Consider the following 12,804-nt stretch of genomic DNA (forward strand, 5'->3'; position numbering starts at 1 on the left):
TTGATGTTTTTACATTTTAAATAGTTCTTATAGTTCATTAGCACCAGCCAGTAATAATTATGGATACAAGATATTACAGTCCTCAAGACCCTTTGTGGCAGTCAAAATTTTCTCCTTTATTGATCCCATCCCTCAAAATACACTAAAACGTCTATTCCAAAGAACAAAGATGAAACATTAAGAATATACACGGGTACTAAATGCCCTGATTCTACCCTAATTTAATAGAAGACATTAAACAGCACCCCAACTCTGTAAACATCACAGGCAGCAAACACTCACATTAGAAAGAAAATCAACAAATTGAACACATTTGGAATTATCTTTGTGAAAACAGTTATAATTTTAGGTAGAAATAAAACAACTGAACAGGAAAACATCCTAATTGAGGGAGAAGACAGAAGCTCACACAACAAATCAGACATAAAGACAAGAGAAGAGAAGCGGGGAGAACAGATGGGAGTCCGACCTGCAGATCAGGATCGCCTGGGCAGAAGTATAAGCAGCTGGTCTGGGCCTGACATCCCTGGGGACAGTGACAGGCTGGCACTGGCAATACAAGCGGTAGGTGGGGGACACAGACTCTCTACAACTGCTTCCCTTTTCAGAGAACTCAAACTACAGGGGGACTAAAAGGTCTGGGCAGCCAAGTAGCTTGGAAAAAAGACCATCTATTCCATGGCAACTGTCCTAGACTGCTGGCTAGCTGATGGCATTGCTCCTTCCACCAGATACTGAGAGCCTTCAAGATATTATGATTGTGTGAGGAGCTGATAAAGTTCTTCCATTTAAAACTCTTAGGAGACCTTCAATCTGAGAAAGATGTGAATCTTCTAGAATGAATACAGAAAAGCCCAACTTGATAGTATAAAGTTTAGCAGAAATGAACAGGTGAAAAAGAAACCACATGAGTTTTTATGTGCCCAATACCATGAACTTGAAAGAGGCTATGTCATTATAGCAGTTTTAGATAAATATATTTTGCTTTTTGACAGGTTATCATCTCCACCATTGAAACTGTTTTGCAGTTGGTATTTGAATCTCTAATGTTTGTGGGGAGAAGTAAGTTTTCAATGGACAATCTCCCTTGATTCACAACTGGATGAAGAAAAGCTTTTAGAGCTTTTCTCAAAAGTTAAGCTTATGAAAGTTGACTCAGAGTCTCCCACAACAAGGTTAAGCCTATTTCTAGGCTTATCACTCATGCAAAAATTTATGTGATTCACAAAAATAAAGTTCTCCCACATCTCAATATATTGTTTTTTCTTTTCAATTTCATAGTTTTAATAACCAAGTTGCATGGTGAATCCAGGAAGCAGCACCAGACAATTTTAACTCTCTATACACTGTCTAATGATCAAACACTTAGACTGGATCAATCTTAAAAATTTGCCTGTGTTATGGGAGTTATGGGAGATATGGGACCTTCTTTATTCTAGATTTTTCTCCACACACCTAACTTTATTTAAGAAATGACCACTTCCTTATGGGAACACCAAAAGAGAATTCTACTTAGAATTTTTTATTCTCCTAACATACACTATAAGTTCTCCCTCTATCCTGAACAATTTTTAACTATCCTCTACAGATAAAATAACACAAGTGAAAACAGGATTATGGCCAGTTAGGGCCTGTGGTCTCAAATAGGATTACCAACTTTAAGATGTATTTGTAAAAATGCTAATAATTTGGATTTTAAGCAGTATATTTTCATAAATATCCAACAGGTCAAATGTATATTTTTAGCAGATTTTTTTGGGAGACAAGATAACTCACAATGTTATTCTCATTTGAAAGAAGAAAATATTCCCAAAGCCTGTACACTGAAGTTACAGAGTAATCCTATTTAAGCACCTTAAGACATAACAAATAAGAAGGCCAAAATATTTTCACAGTTTGGGTGGCTTCCTCTGTGCTGAGTTGCATTTGACTTTAAAAGTATTGCAAAGCTAGGAAGTGTACTCCTGGATATGTTTATTGATTGTGGAAAAGATGGAAAATGTAGAACAATGTCAGCATCCTTACTTCTCCATACACGTGCAGAGCAACATCACCAAAAGACACTCACTATGTTATGTCCTTTCGCTCTTCTTCCATACGTATATTCCAAAGCTAAGGTTGGTTTCGGTGGCTCATCCCTGTACAGTGAAGACAAGTATTATTACCGTCATTTTCTTAAGCTATCATCTTACTTTATTTTTGCTTCTTAAAAACTATTAGCAGAGAAGTTACGCTGTGTATAACACATTGAGATAAAAATGATTAGAATTTATACAAAAATAAGCCTTCAAAAAAACACCTTAACAGACTTTAGCAGCCACTGCAGAGGTGAGTAATGGCACCTGCTCATAGTGGCAGCGCCTAGTGACACCACTCGGGGAGCAGAGAAGGAGCTGGCAGTGCTGGTGGCTGCGTCAGGGCATAAGCGCTCGGCATCCAGGCCGCGTGGGAAGCAAAGACAACAGGCTTATGCTCAGTCTCAATGTGGGGAGCTGGGAATGTAATGACTTTCAATTTAATGGAGACATCAACAAAAGATTTTTTATACAGTTCTCAACTGAAATCATAGCTCAAACCTGGGCATCACTTAGCTAATGAGAGCCGCAAACCAACAAGACTTTCCTTACCAAAGCTTCCTGAAACCTGTACCTTAACCTGGTGGCATGCTTCCATGGTAAAGAAGGCTAGGAAGTACATAAAACAAATGGCAACAGGTACAGTTTGATGACCAATAATGTGCTTCAAAAGCATACCCATAAGCAATTCAAAGATTATAACGTTCAAATGATCATGAACTAGATAAAATTAAAAAGTTTAAATAGCAGAGTAGCAGAGCCAAAACAAGTAAGTACTATCTATTGCAGATTGAGTAATTATGTTAATTTCTTCCCCCAAGTAATGAAATCTATTATTAATCCTATATAATTTTTTTCTGCTTATTGTTGGTTTCATCTTTAAAGGAAGACTGAAAAGCCATAATATGGATTCACAAGAATTAGAATATTTTGTTTAGGTCACAAAATGGAAATATGTCTTTTAGATTCTAACTTGCCTTACACAACAAGAATAAGCAAAAATGTATTCCAAAGTTTAATATAACACTTACCTGTCAAGACACCTTAGAATAATAGTAGTCTTTCCCTAGAAATTAAAAAAGAAAGAATACTATGTTAATGTCATCCACATGTAACATTTTATTATTGTTCATAATTGTGGCCCAAAATAGCTTTTAATCACTTGAATGATAAATTACCTGGAAACTAGAAACTTTCAGAATTGCTCCTAAGTTTGATAAGTGGAAAAAGTTAACTGTCAACTTTCCATCAGAGTGTAACTACACTGCTATTATTATAATTATAAAGTACCACAGATGACAAATACTAGAAAATCAAACCTTATTTTAGTGGTCAACTTGGCAGCTGTCTTAAATTTTCTCTTTACTTGTTAATGCTAATTACTGGTTAAGCTGATGATTAGTGTCTTCTAAAATGTTTTAATTCCAATCTGTTGAAGTGGAAATAAAAAAGGATAACACACAAATATAGGACATGTTGAAGATATATTCCAAGTAAGCAATCCAGATACCAGTTAGAATACTTTTTTTGGCTTTTCTTATTTCTAGAAGATGGACTTCAAATTTCTTTTTAGGAGTCAGGAAATAGAGGTTCTGGTCCCATCTCAGCCACTAATCATGAAACTTAACCTCACATCTGAGCCAGGGACTGGTTTAGTGGTTTAAGTCACTGTTTTTTTTTTTTTGTTTTTGTTTTTTTTTAACAGCGAAGCTTTACTTTTTTAAGACAATTTTTTACAGGAATATAAATAGAAGAGCAGCAGGGAAGGTTTACCAAAGGAGACCTTTAGGATTCAAAGAAAGCAGTTTAGAAAACTCAGGACTACCAAAAACACAGATTATTTCACTATATATGTGTCTTTTAAAGCCAAGGAACCTACAATACTCACCCCTCAAAAGATAAACTGTGACTCCAAATTACATCTGGGCTATGATTAAATTGAATGACTTTTTTTGGTAGTAAGATATATAAATAAATAATTGGAATAGTACTAAAATACATAATTGAAAGATATTTATTGGTAGGTGTTATATCAAAGTGAAAGATCAGAAACAATCTATTAGAAAGATGGCAATGACGACCCTGTATGCAAGACAGCAAAAAAGACACAGATGTGTATAACGGACTTTTGGACTCAGAGGGAGAGGGAGAGGGTGGGATGATTTGGGAGAATGGCATTCTAACATGTATACTATCATGTAAGAATCGAATCGCCAGTCTATGTCTGATGCAGGATACAGCATGCTTGGGGCTGGTGCATGGGGATGACCCAGAGAGGTGGGAGGGGGGTTCATGTTTGGGAACGCATGTAAGAATTAAAGATTTTAAAATTAAAAAAAAAAAAAAAGAAACAATCTAAATTTTCCAAATAGGGGACTGACTAAATTATGACCATCAATATAATGAATAACATGCAGATCATAGGAATAATGTAGGAATAGACATACTGACCTAAATCAAATCCCTTATGATTATACCATGGAAGTGAGAAATAGATTTAAGGCACTAGATCTGATAGAGTGCCTGATGAACTATGGGCGGACATTTGTGACACGGTACAGGAGACAGGGATCAAGACCGTCCCCAAGAAAAAGAAATGCAAAAAAGCAAAATGGCTGTGTGAGGAGGCCTTACAAATACCTGTGAAAAGAAGAGAAGCAAAAAGCAAAGGAGGAGAGGAAAGATATTCCCATTTGAATGCAGACTTCCAAAGAATAGCATGGAGGGATAAGAAAGCCTTCCTCAGTGATCAGCGCAAAGAAACAGACGAAAACAACAGAATGGGAAAGACTAGAGATCTCTTCAAGAAAATTAGAGATACCAAGGGAACATTTCATGCAAAGATGGACTCAATAAAGGACAGAAATGGTATGGACCTAACAGAAGCAGAAGATATTAAGAAGAGGTGGCAAGAATACACAGAAGAACTGTACAGAAAAGATCTGCATGACCCAGATAATCATAATGGTGTGATCACTCACCTAGAGCCAGACATCCTGGATTGTGAAGTCAAATGGGCCTTAGGAAGCATCACTATGAACAAAGCTAGTGGAGGTGATGGAATTCCAGTTGAGCTATTTCAAATCCTAAAAGATGATGCTGTGAAAGTGCTGCACTCAATATGCCAGCAAATTTGGAAAACTCAGCAGTGGCCATAGGACTGGAAAAGGTCAGTTTTCATTCCAATCCCAAAGAAAGGCAATGCCAAAGAACGCTCAAACTACTGCACAACTGCACTCATCTCACACGCTAGTAAAGTAATGCTCAAAATTCTCCAAGCCAGGCTTCATCAATACATGAACCATGAGCTTCCAGATGTTCAAGCTGGATTTAGAAAAGGCAGAGGAACCAGAGATCAAATTGCCAACATCTGCTGGATCATGGAAAAAGCAAGAGAGTTCCAGAAAAAACATCTATTTCTGCTTCATTGACTATGCCAAAGCCTTTGACTGTGTGGATCACAATAAACTGTGGAAAATTCTTCAAGAGATGGGAATACCAGACCACTTGACCTGCCTCTTGAGAAATCTGTATGTAGGTCAGGAAGCAACAGTTAGAACTGAACATGGAACAACAGACTGGTTCCAAATAGGAAAAGGAGTACGTCAAGGCTGTACATTGTCACTATGATTATTTAACTTATATGCAGAGTGCATCATGAGAAATGCTTGGCTGGATGAAGCACAAGCTGAAATCAAGATTCCCAGGAGAAATATTAATAACCTCAGATATGCAGATGACACCACCCTTATGGGAGAAAGCGAAGAAGAACTAAAGAGGCACTTGATGAAAGTGGAAGAGGAGAGTGAAAAAGTTGGCTTAAAGCTCAACATTCAGAAAATGAAGATCATGGCATCCAGTCCCATCACTTCATGGCAAATAGATGGGGAAACAGTGGAAACAGTGGCTGACTTTATGTTTTTGGGCTCCAAATCACTGCAGATGATGACTAGAGCCATGAAATTAAAAGACGCTTGCTCCTTGGAAGAAAAGTTATGACCAACCTACATGGCGTATTAAAAAGCAGAGACATTACTTTGCCAACAAAGGTCTGTCTAGTGAAGGCTATGGTTTTTCCAGTGGTCATGTAGGATGTGAGAGTTGGACTGTGAAGAAAGCTGAGCGCCAAAGAATTGATGCTTTAGAACTGTTGGAGAAGACTCTTGAGAGTCCCTTGTACTGCAAGGAGATCCAACCAGTCCATCCTAAAGGAAATCAGTCCTGGGTGTTCATTGGAAGGACTGATGCTGAAGCTGAAACTCCAATACTGTGGCCACCTGATGCAAAGAACTGACTCATTTGAAAACACCCTGATGCTGGGAAAGATTGAAGGCAGGAGGAGAAGGGGACGACAGAGGATGAGATGGTTGGATGGCATCACCAAGTCAATGGAGATGAGTTTGAGTCAACTCTGGGAGTTGGTTATGGACAGGGAGGCCTGGCGTGCTGTGGTCCATGAGGCTGCGAAGAGTCAGACACACTGAGCGACTGAACTGAACTGAATTGAACTGAGACACACTGACACAGTAAGACATGCATAATAGATTACCATGACCCTATTTTCAGTTAAAAATCACCTCTTCCTTGAGATGCATATACACACACATACAGATAGAGAAACAAACAGAAATCCAGAGAGACACCACATGTTAATAGTGAATGTTTCCAGGTGACAACTTTATAGGTAATTTATTTTCTAAAGAAAATCAGGATTTTCTAATTATCCTACACTTTACATGTATCACATGTAGTGTATTTTTAACTTTTTAAAATAATGAGGACTATGACACCTAAATATAAATGTATTCAATGTGCAGGAAAGTATACAGAATTACTGTATTTTAGGATTGGTAGGAATCTTAGATAATATCTAGCTAATCTTCTCAAATTCTCATGGTTCCGTAGCGGTGACTTAAATTATTTTTATTATAATTTCATATTAATGTATAAGACTACCTGGTGGAATTTCAAATAAAAACAAAACTCAACTCTGGGCACTGAAATCAACTTTTAGATTACCATTAAAATAACAATCCAAATTTTAAAAATTCACTAGTAAACTCTTGCCCTTTGAGAAGGCATCCACAGACTCCTGGGTTTCCAAGTCCAAGAAGCACTGACATAGTACAAGTTCACTGAGCGACTATCAGAATGAATCCCACATTTCCTTCCGTTACGTCCATCACAGCAGAAGTCCAGCCTCCCTCTGACTTGTCATCCTTGCAACTCTAATTCCATAATCCTCTACATATCCCTTCATTGGGCATAATAGTCTCCTCCCTTCTAAAACCCAGCTGCCCTGAATCCTCAACTTCTTCTTCAGAACATTCTCTCTGCTGGCCTGCACTAACATATGACTATCTCTTGAACACTTCCTCGGCCGTCCTACTAAAGAAGGCTATTTGTTCATCACCCCCACACACTTCAGGGCCCTCCCTGCTCTCCAGTGCCACCTAGAGGCTATTACTCTACTTCTCTCCTCTTGCAGGAATCTTAAGAGGCTTGTATCAGCCTACCCTCTTGGTTGTCATCTGTTCCGGCTCAGTCTACCTTCCCCTCTCCGCTACTGTCATTAATCTTGTTCACTTCACCCCTACTTGGGCATGGGCAACCCACCTAATGACCCACCTCAAGGTGCCCTTTGCCTCAAGAGACTCTTTCCTTCACTCCACTTCTGCCACATGTCACTTTCGGGGTTCTATCTTGAACCATTTCACTACTGGAAACTGTACCACTTCCAAAATCACGTGTACAAACAACACATTCTCTAAGCACTTTTTTCAGAACTTTACTTTTTTCAGCTTTACTGAGAGGCCTCCAAAGTCCATGCATCCTTCTGGGACACAGGCCAGACACAGGCCAGCCACAGCAGGGCGCTCTGGCTACCTGGGCACTGACGCTGCCTGGTAAAGATGTGGCCTCATTGACACAGAAGTTAGTTCCTGACTAACTTCTGTTAACATGCCTTTAACATGCCCCTTCATGCCCTTAACATGAAGCACAAAAATAAAATAGTATCATATATACAACAATTATCTCGATTATATAAGATTATATATATCGTAAGATAATCCCCAACTTAGGATAGTTCCATTTATGATTTTTTGACTTCATGAGAGTGCAAAATTGATATACACTCAGTAGAAACCACACTTTTCCTGGGCTAGTGATATGTGCTAATAAACTCCTCCTGTGATGGTGGGCAGCAGCAGTGAGCTGCAGCTCCTAGTCAGCCCCTCAATCATGAGGGGAACCACCAGTACACTTATAACCATCCTGTTTTTCACTTTCACTATGTTATTCAATAAATTGCACAAGATATTCAACACTTTATTATAAAATAGGCTGTGTGCTAGATAACTTGGCTCAACTGCAGGCTGAGGTAAATATTCTGAGCACATTTAAGGTAGGCTAGGCTAAGCTATCAGGAAGATTCCCTGGAGGAGGGCATGGCAACTCACTCCAGTATTCTTGCCTGGAGAATCCCATGGACAGAGTAGCCTCGTAGGGTTACAAAAAGTTGGACATGACTGAAGTGACTCAGCACACAAGCATATAGGCTGAGCTATGGCATCGGTTAGGTCAGATGTGTTAAATGCACTTTTTGACTGACAGTATTTATGGGGATGTAACCACACCATAAGTCAAGGAAGGTCTGTAATATAAACCCCAAATAGGATGAATATCAGCATCTTGGATCTGCAAGTCTTGGCCTTTTTTAAACAGTGTAACCAGCAGTTCTGTGTCTCTGGCCAGAACTTTGTAACCCAAGCAAAGCTGCATGAAGATATGATACATCTGTTCCTGCTCTGTATGGCTACTTCCAAACCCTTTTTGCATCCCTGGCTAAACAACAGAAACTTACAGTGAGTGGTCTAGGGTCTCTGGCTACTAAAGTGTTCTGATGGATATGCTGTCCTTTTCCCCCTTATTTTTCACAACAATAAATAACCCTTTGAAACCCTGTGACAGACATCATTGCGTGTGTTAGTCGCTCAGTTATGTATGACTCTTTGCGACCCCATAGACTGTAGCCCACCAGGCTCCTCTCCATGGAATTCTCCAGGCAAGAATACTGGAGTGGGCTGCTATTCCCTTCACCAGGGGATCTTCCCGACCCAGAGATTGAACCCTGGTCTCCTGCACTGCAGGCAGATTGTTTACCATCTGAGCTACCACAATTCAATTATTCCTTAAATGAAATTCCTAAAAGTGAAGTAACTGAATTTAAAAAATGAATATTACTTAAGATAATGCCTATTGACTTAGATGCTGAGTTAGATATTTAAATGGATCCTGGCTTTTATACTCAGTTGAGGTAGAAGACCTTAATATTGTCAAATTATGAAATAAAAATATAGTTAAAATATTTTAAATTATATTTACTACTATAATTTTTCCTAGATCAATTCACGCTAAATATGGTATTGTTGTTCAGTTGCTAAGTCATGTTCAACCTTGTGACCCCATGGACTGCAGTGTACCAGGCTTCCCTGTCCTTCACTATCTCTTGGAGTTTGCTCAAACTCATGTCCATTGAGTTGGTGATGCCATCCAACCATCTCATCCTCTGTTGCTCCCTTTTCCTCCTGGCCTCAACCTTTCCCAGTATCAGGGTCTGTATTCCCAGTACCAGCTCAGTGTTCCCTGAGCTGGCTCTTCATATCACATGGGCAAAGTATTGGAGCTTCAGTATCAGTCCTTCCAATGAATATTCAGGGTTGATTGACTGGTTGGATCTCCTTGCCGTACAAAAGACTCTCAAGATTTTCTCCAGTACCACAATTTGAAAGCATCAATTCTTTGGCGCTCAGCATTCTTTATGGTCCAACTCTCACATCTATACACAACTATTGGAAAAATCATAGCTTTGACTATATAGACCTTTGTAGGCAAAGTGACATCTTTGCTTTTTAATATGCTGTTTATTACAGCTTTCCTTCCAAGGAGCAAGTGTCTTTTAATTTCAATGGCTGCTGTTACCATCTGTAGTGATTTTGGAGCCCAAGAAAATAAAATCTGTCACTGCTTCCACTTTTTCCCCATCTATTTACCATGGATCAGATGCCATTATCTTAGTTTTCTGAATGTTGAAATATGGTATAGCTAAATATAAATTTAGCTCATTAACTTCAAGTTCAATGGTTCCATGACCATGAATTTGCACAAAATGTCTAAATATTATTTTAAAAATGTAATTATCCTAATATTAGGTGATAAAAACAATAATAACTTATTTTATATGTAAAATTCTTTCACCTGGGTATTTTCCAATCATGTCTCGGTGAGAACATTAATGTTATAGTCAACATTCTTCTTAACTAACTTCCCCTTATGGTACACAATACTTAAATTTCTCAAAAGATATAATGTGGTATTCTATGTGAAATTATCTCTCTGTGCACACATAAACCCATGGATTTTGGCTGACTTCTGCTAATCTGTGTGGAGATAACTGACATTACTAGAGGAAGAAATGACAAACAGATTTTATCTCTAACTGCCAACACTTTCCTGGAATACTATAGATCAGATGTCATCTTCAGGATCAGCAGAAAAGGGGAACATAATTGATAAAATGTGTGTGGAAGATGTGTGCCTACTATTTTCTATCCCTTACAGAACCATGGAAAGGATTTGATGATAACCAGATCTTAGACAATGGAGAACTGGAAAAGCAAAAGCGTAGAGGTCTAAATAGCTTCCTTTCCTCTTTTCTGCCACCTAGAGATTGAGGTTTAGGGTGAGAAAATAAGCTCTGGGAAGTGAAAGACTAGTCAGTAATAAAGTTTTCTGAGCCACAGTCTAAGAATACTAGCATGATTAACCCTTTGAAAAAAATTTTTTTCCTTTTCCATTATGGTTTATCATGGGACACTGAATACAGTTCCTGTGTGATACACTAGGACCTTGTTAATCCATTCTGTGTATAATAGTTTACACAGAATGACTATACCTTGATAAGAAGTGAAACATATGTCAGGAGGATCAGAAGATCATGCCTAAAAACTTGACAATCAAATGAGATTAGAGAAAACAAGAGAGAAAGGTCCAGATAAACGGAGATGTCATTTGGTATGACATTAAGAAAAAAGTTTTTAAGAGAATAATGGAAGAGGGTCCATGTAATTCACAGAACAAAGCAGCTGAGACAGGGCCTTAGAATACTACATTACAGCCACAGATGCAGAACTGTGCAAGTAATAAGTGCAACATTATCACAGAAAAACAAAATGACCTCATATATATTACCAAGGCCTGTGGCATGAGTAAGTGTAATATATCACTGTAAAGAATAAAAAAAGGAGGAAAACTGCAGCACACTTTGTGTATTTGTATGGTAACTGACAAATATGCAGGGGGTGGCAGCATAAACAAATGCATTTGGATGAAAATAAAGGAACACATGAAACTTGTGACAGTATACAGGAGATTGCAGCCTGACCATATGCTATCTGATGGCAGACATCACAAGAGGAATACAGATAAAGTATAAGAGTGTAGGGGACATCAACTATTCGAGATAGTGTCTACCTCAGTTTGAATTGAGTTTTCAGTCACTCCTAAAAGAGATAATAACAGACTCACACAGAAACTAGGGTTAGAGAGAGGTTAAGTGACTCATTCCAACCTAGAATTCTATACCTAGATAAACTTTCAATCCAGAGTGAGGGTGAAATAAAGATATTTCACATGTGCAAAGTCTCAAAAATTTTACTTCCCATGTATACTTTCCCAGGAAACTACAAAAGAATACTCCACAAAGACATACTTGAGTAAACCAAGAAAAGAGAAGACACAGGATCCAGGGAGCTGGAGCTCCAACACAAAGATGCAAAGGGAATCACCAAGATGTTAGGGAGGGACAGTAGCCATGCAGCTACTTGTGAAAGAGATACTTAAGTTAACCCTAAATGATAACCATGACGTTACTGGAAGTGCAAGTGTGAGAGAAATGCAGAAGTATATAGTCTTCTATCAGAGACTCAACAGGTAATGTCTAACATTGTGTTTATGAAAATAGCCCATAAACACATTATTCAGAAGTAAAGAAGTACAATTATAGAAGAAACAGTAAAAGATATGAAAATGGTGGCTTTGAGGAGAGATTCTGAACTGTGAACAGAGGTTATTTTGCTTTACACACCTTTGGATAATCTTTAAAAAAAAATGTTAAGTGTATTTTACTTTTCTGTCATGCCACGTGCAGGAGTACGATTGTTTCCTTTCTCAAATAACTTTTCCCCAAAGTTTAAAACGTCTTTGTTTTTTATTTGCTTAATCTTTATATGTACCACCCCCCCCCCTTTTTTTTTTGGCCATAGCCATGAGGCCTGCAGGATGCCAATTCCAGCCCAGGGATTAACTCATCCTGTTGGCAGTGAAAGCAGAAAGTCACAACCACTGGACTGCCAGGGAATTTCCTGTAGCTTTTATGTGCATTAGTTATCTATTGCTACATAGTAAATTAATCCCAAATTTGTCAAGTTTTAAAACAACAGCCATTATTTCAGCCAGTTTCTCAGAATCTGGAATCTGAGAGTATCTTAGTTGGATGGTTCTGGCTTAAGAATTTTCATAAAGTTGTAGTCAAGATGTCATTTGGGACGAAAGTTATCTCTTGGCTCAACTGAACTGGAAAATCATTTTCCAAGCTCCTTAACATGGTTGCTGGCAAAAGGCAATCAGTTCCTTGCTAGCTCTTGGCCACAGGCTTCAGTTCTTTGCC

The 12,804-nt window shown here is 38.4% G+C and overlaps 1 protein-coding gene across 4 annotated transcripts in view; it reads right to left on the reverse strand.

Annotated features, from left to right (window-relative positions):
* Positions 1–12,804, reverse strand: part of DYNC2LI1 (dynein cytoplasmic 2 light intermediate chain 1) — a 37,335-nt gene that overhangs the window by 21,742 nt on the left and 2,789 nt on the right. For all 4 annotated transcript variants that reach the window (XM_012172646.4, XM_004005991.5, XM_042246239.1 and 1 more), the window contains exons 3-4: positions 3,107–3,141; positions 2,069–2,138 (exon numbers count right to left, since the gene is read on the reverse strand). In XM_012172646.4, coding sequence (XP_012028036.1) covers positions 2,069–2,138; positions 3,107–3,141 — 105 coding nt within the window. The remainder of the gene's footprint in view (positions 1–2,068; positions 2,139–3,106; positions 3,142–12,804) is intronic.

Source organism: Ovis aries, chromosome 3 (genome assembly GCF_016772045.2).
Source record: "Ovis aries strain OAR_USU_Benz2616 breed Rambouillet chromosome 3, ARS-UI_Ramb_v3.0, whole genome shotgun sequence".
In the NCBI taxonomy this organism is placed as follows: Eukaryota; Metazoa; Chordata; class Mammalia; order Artiodactyla; family Bovidae; genus Ovis; species Ovis aries.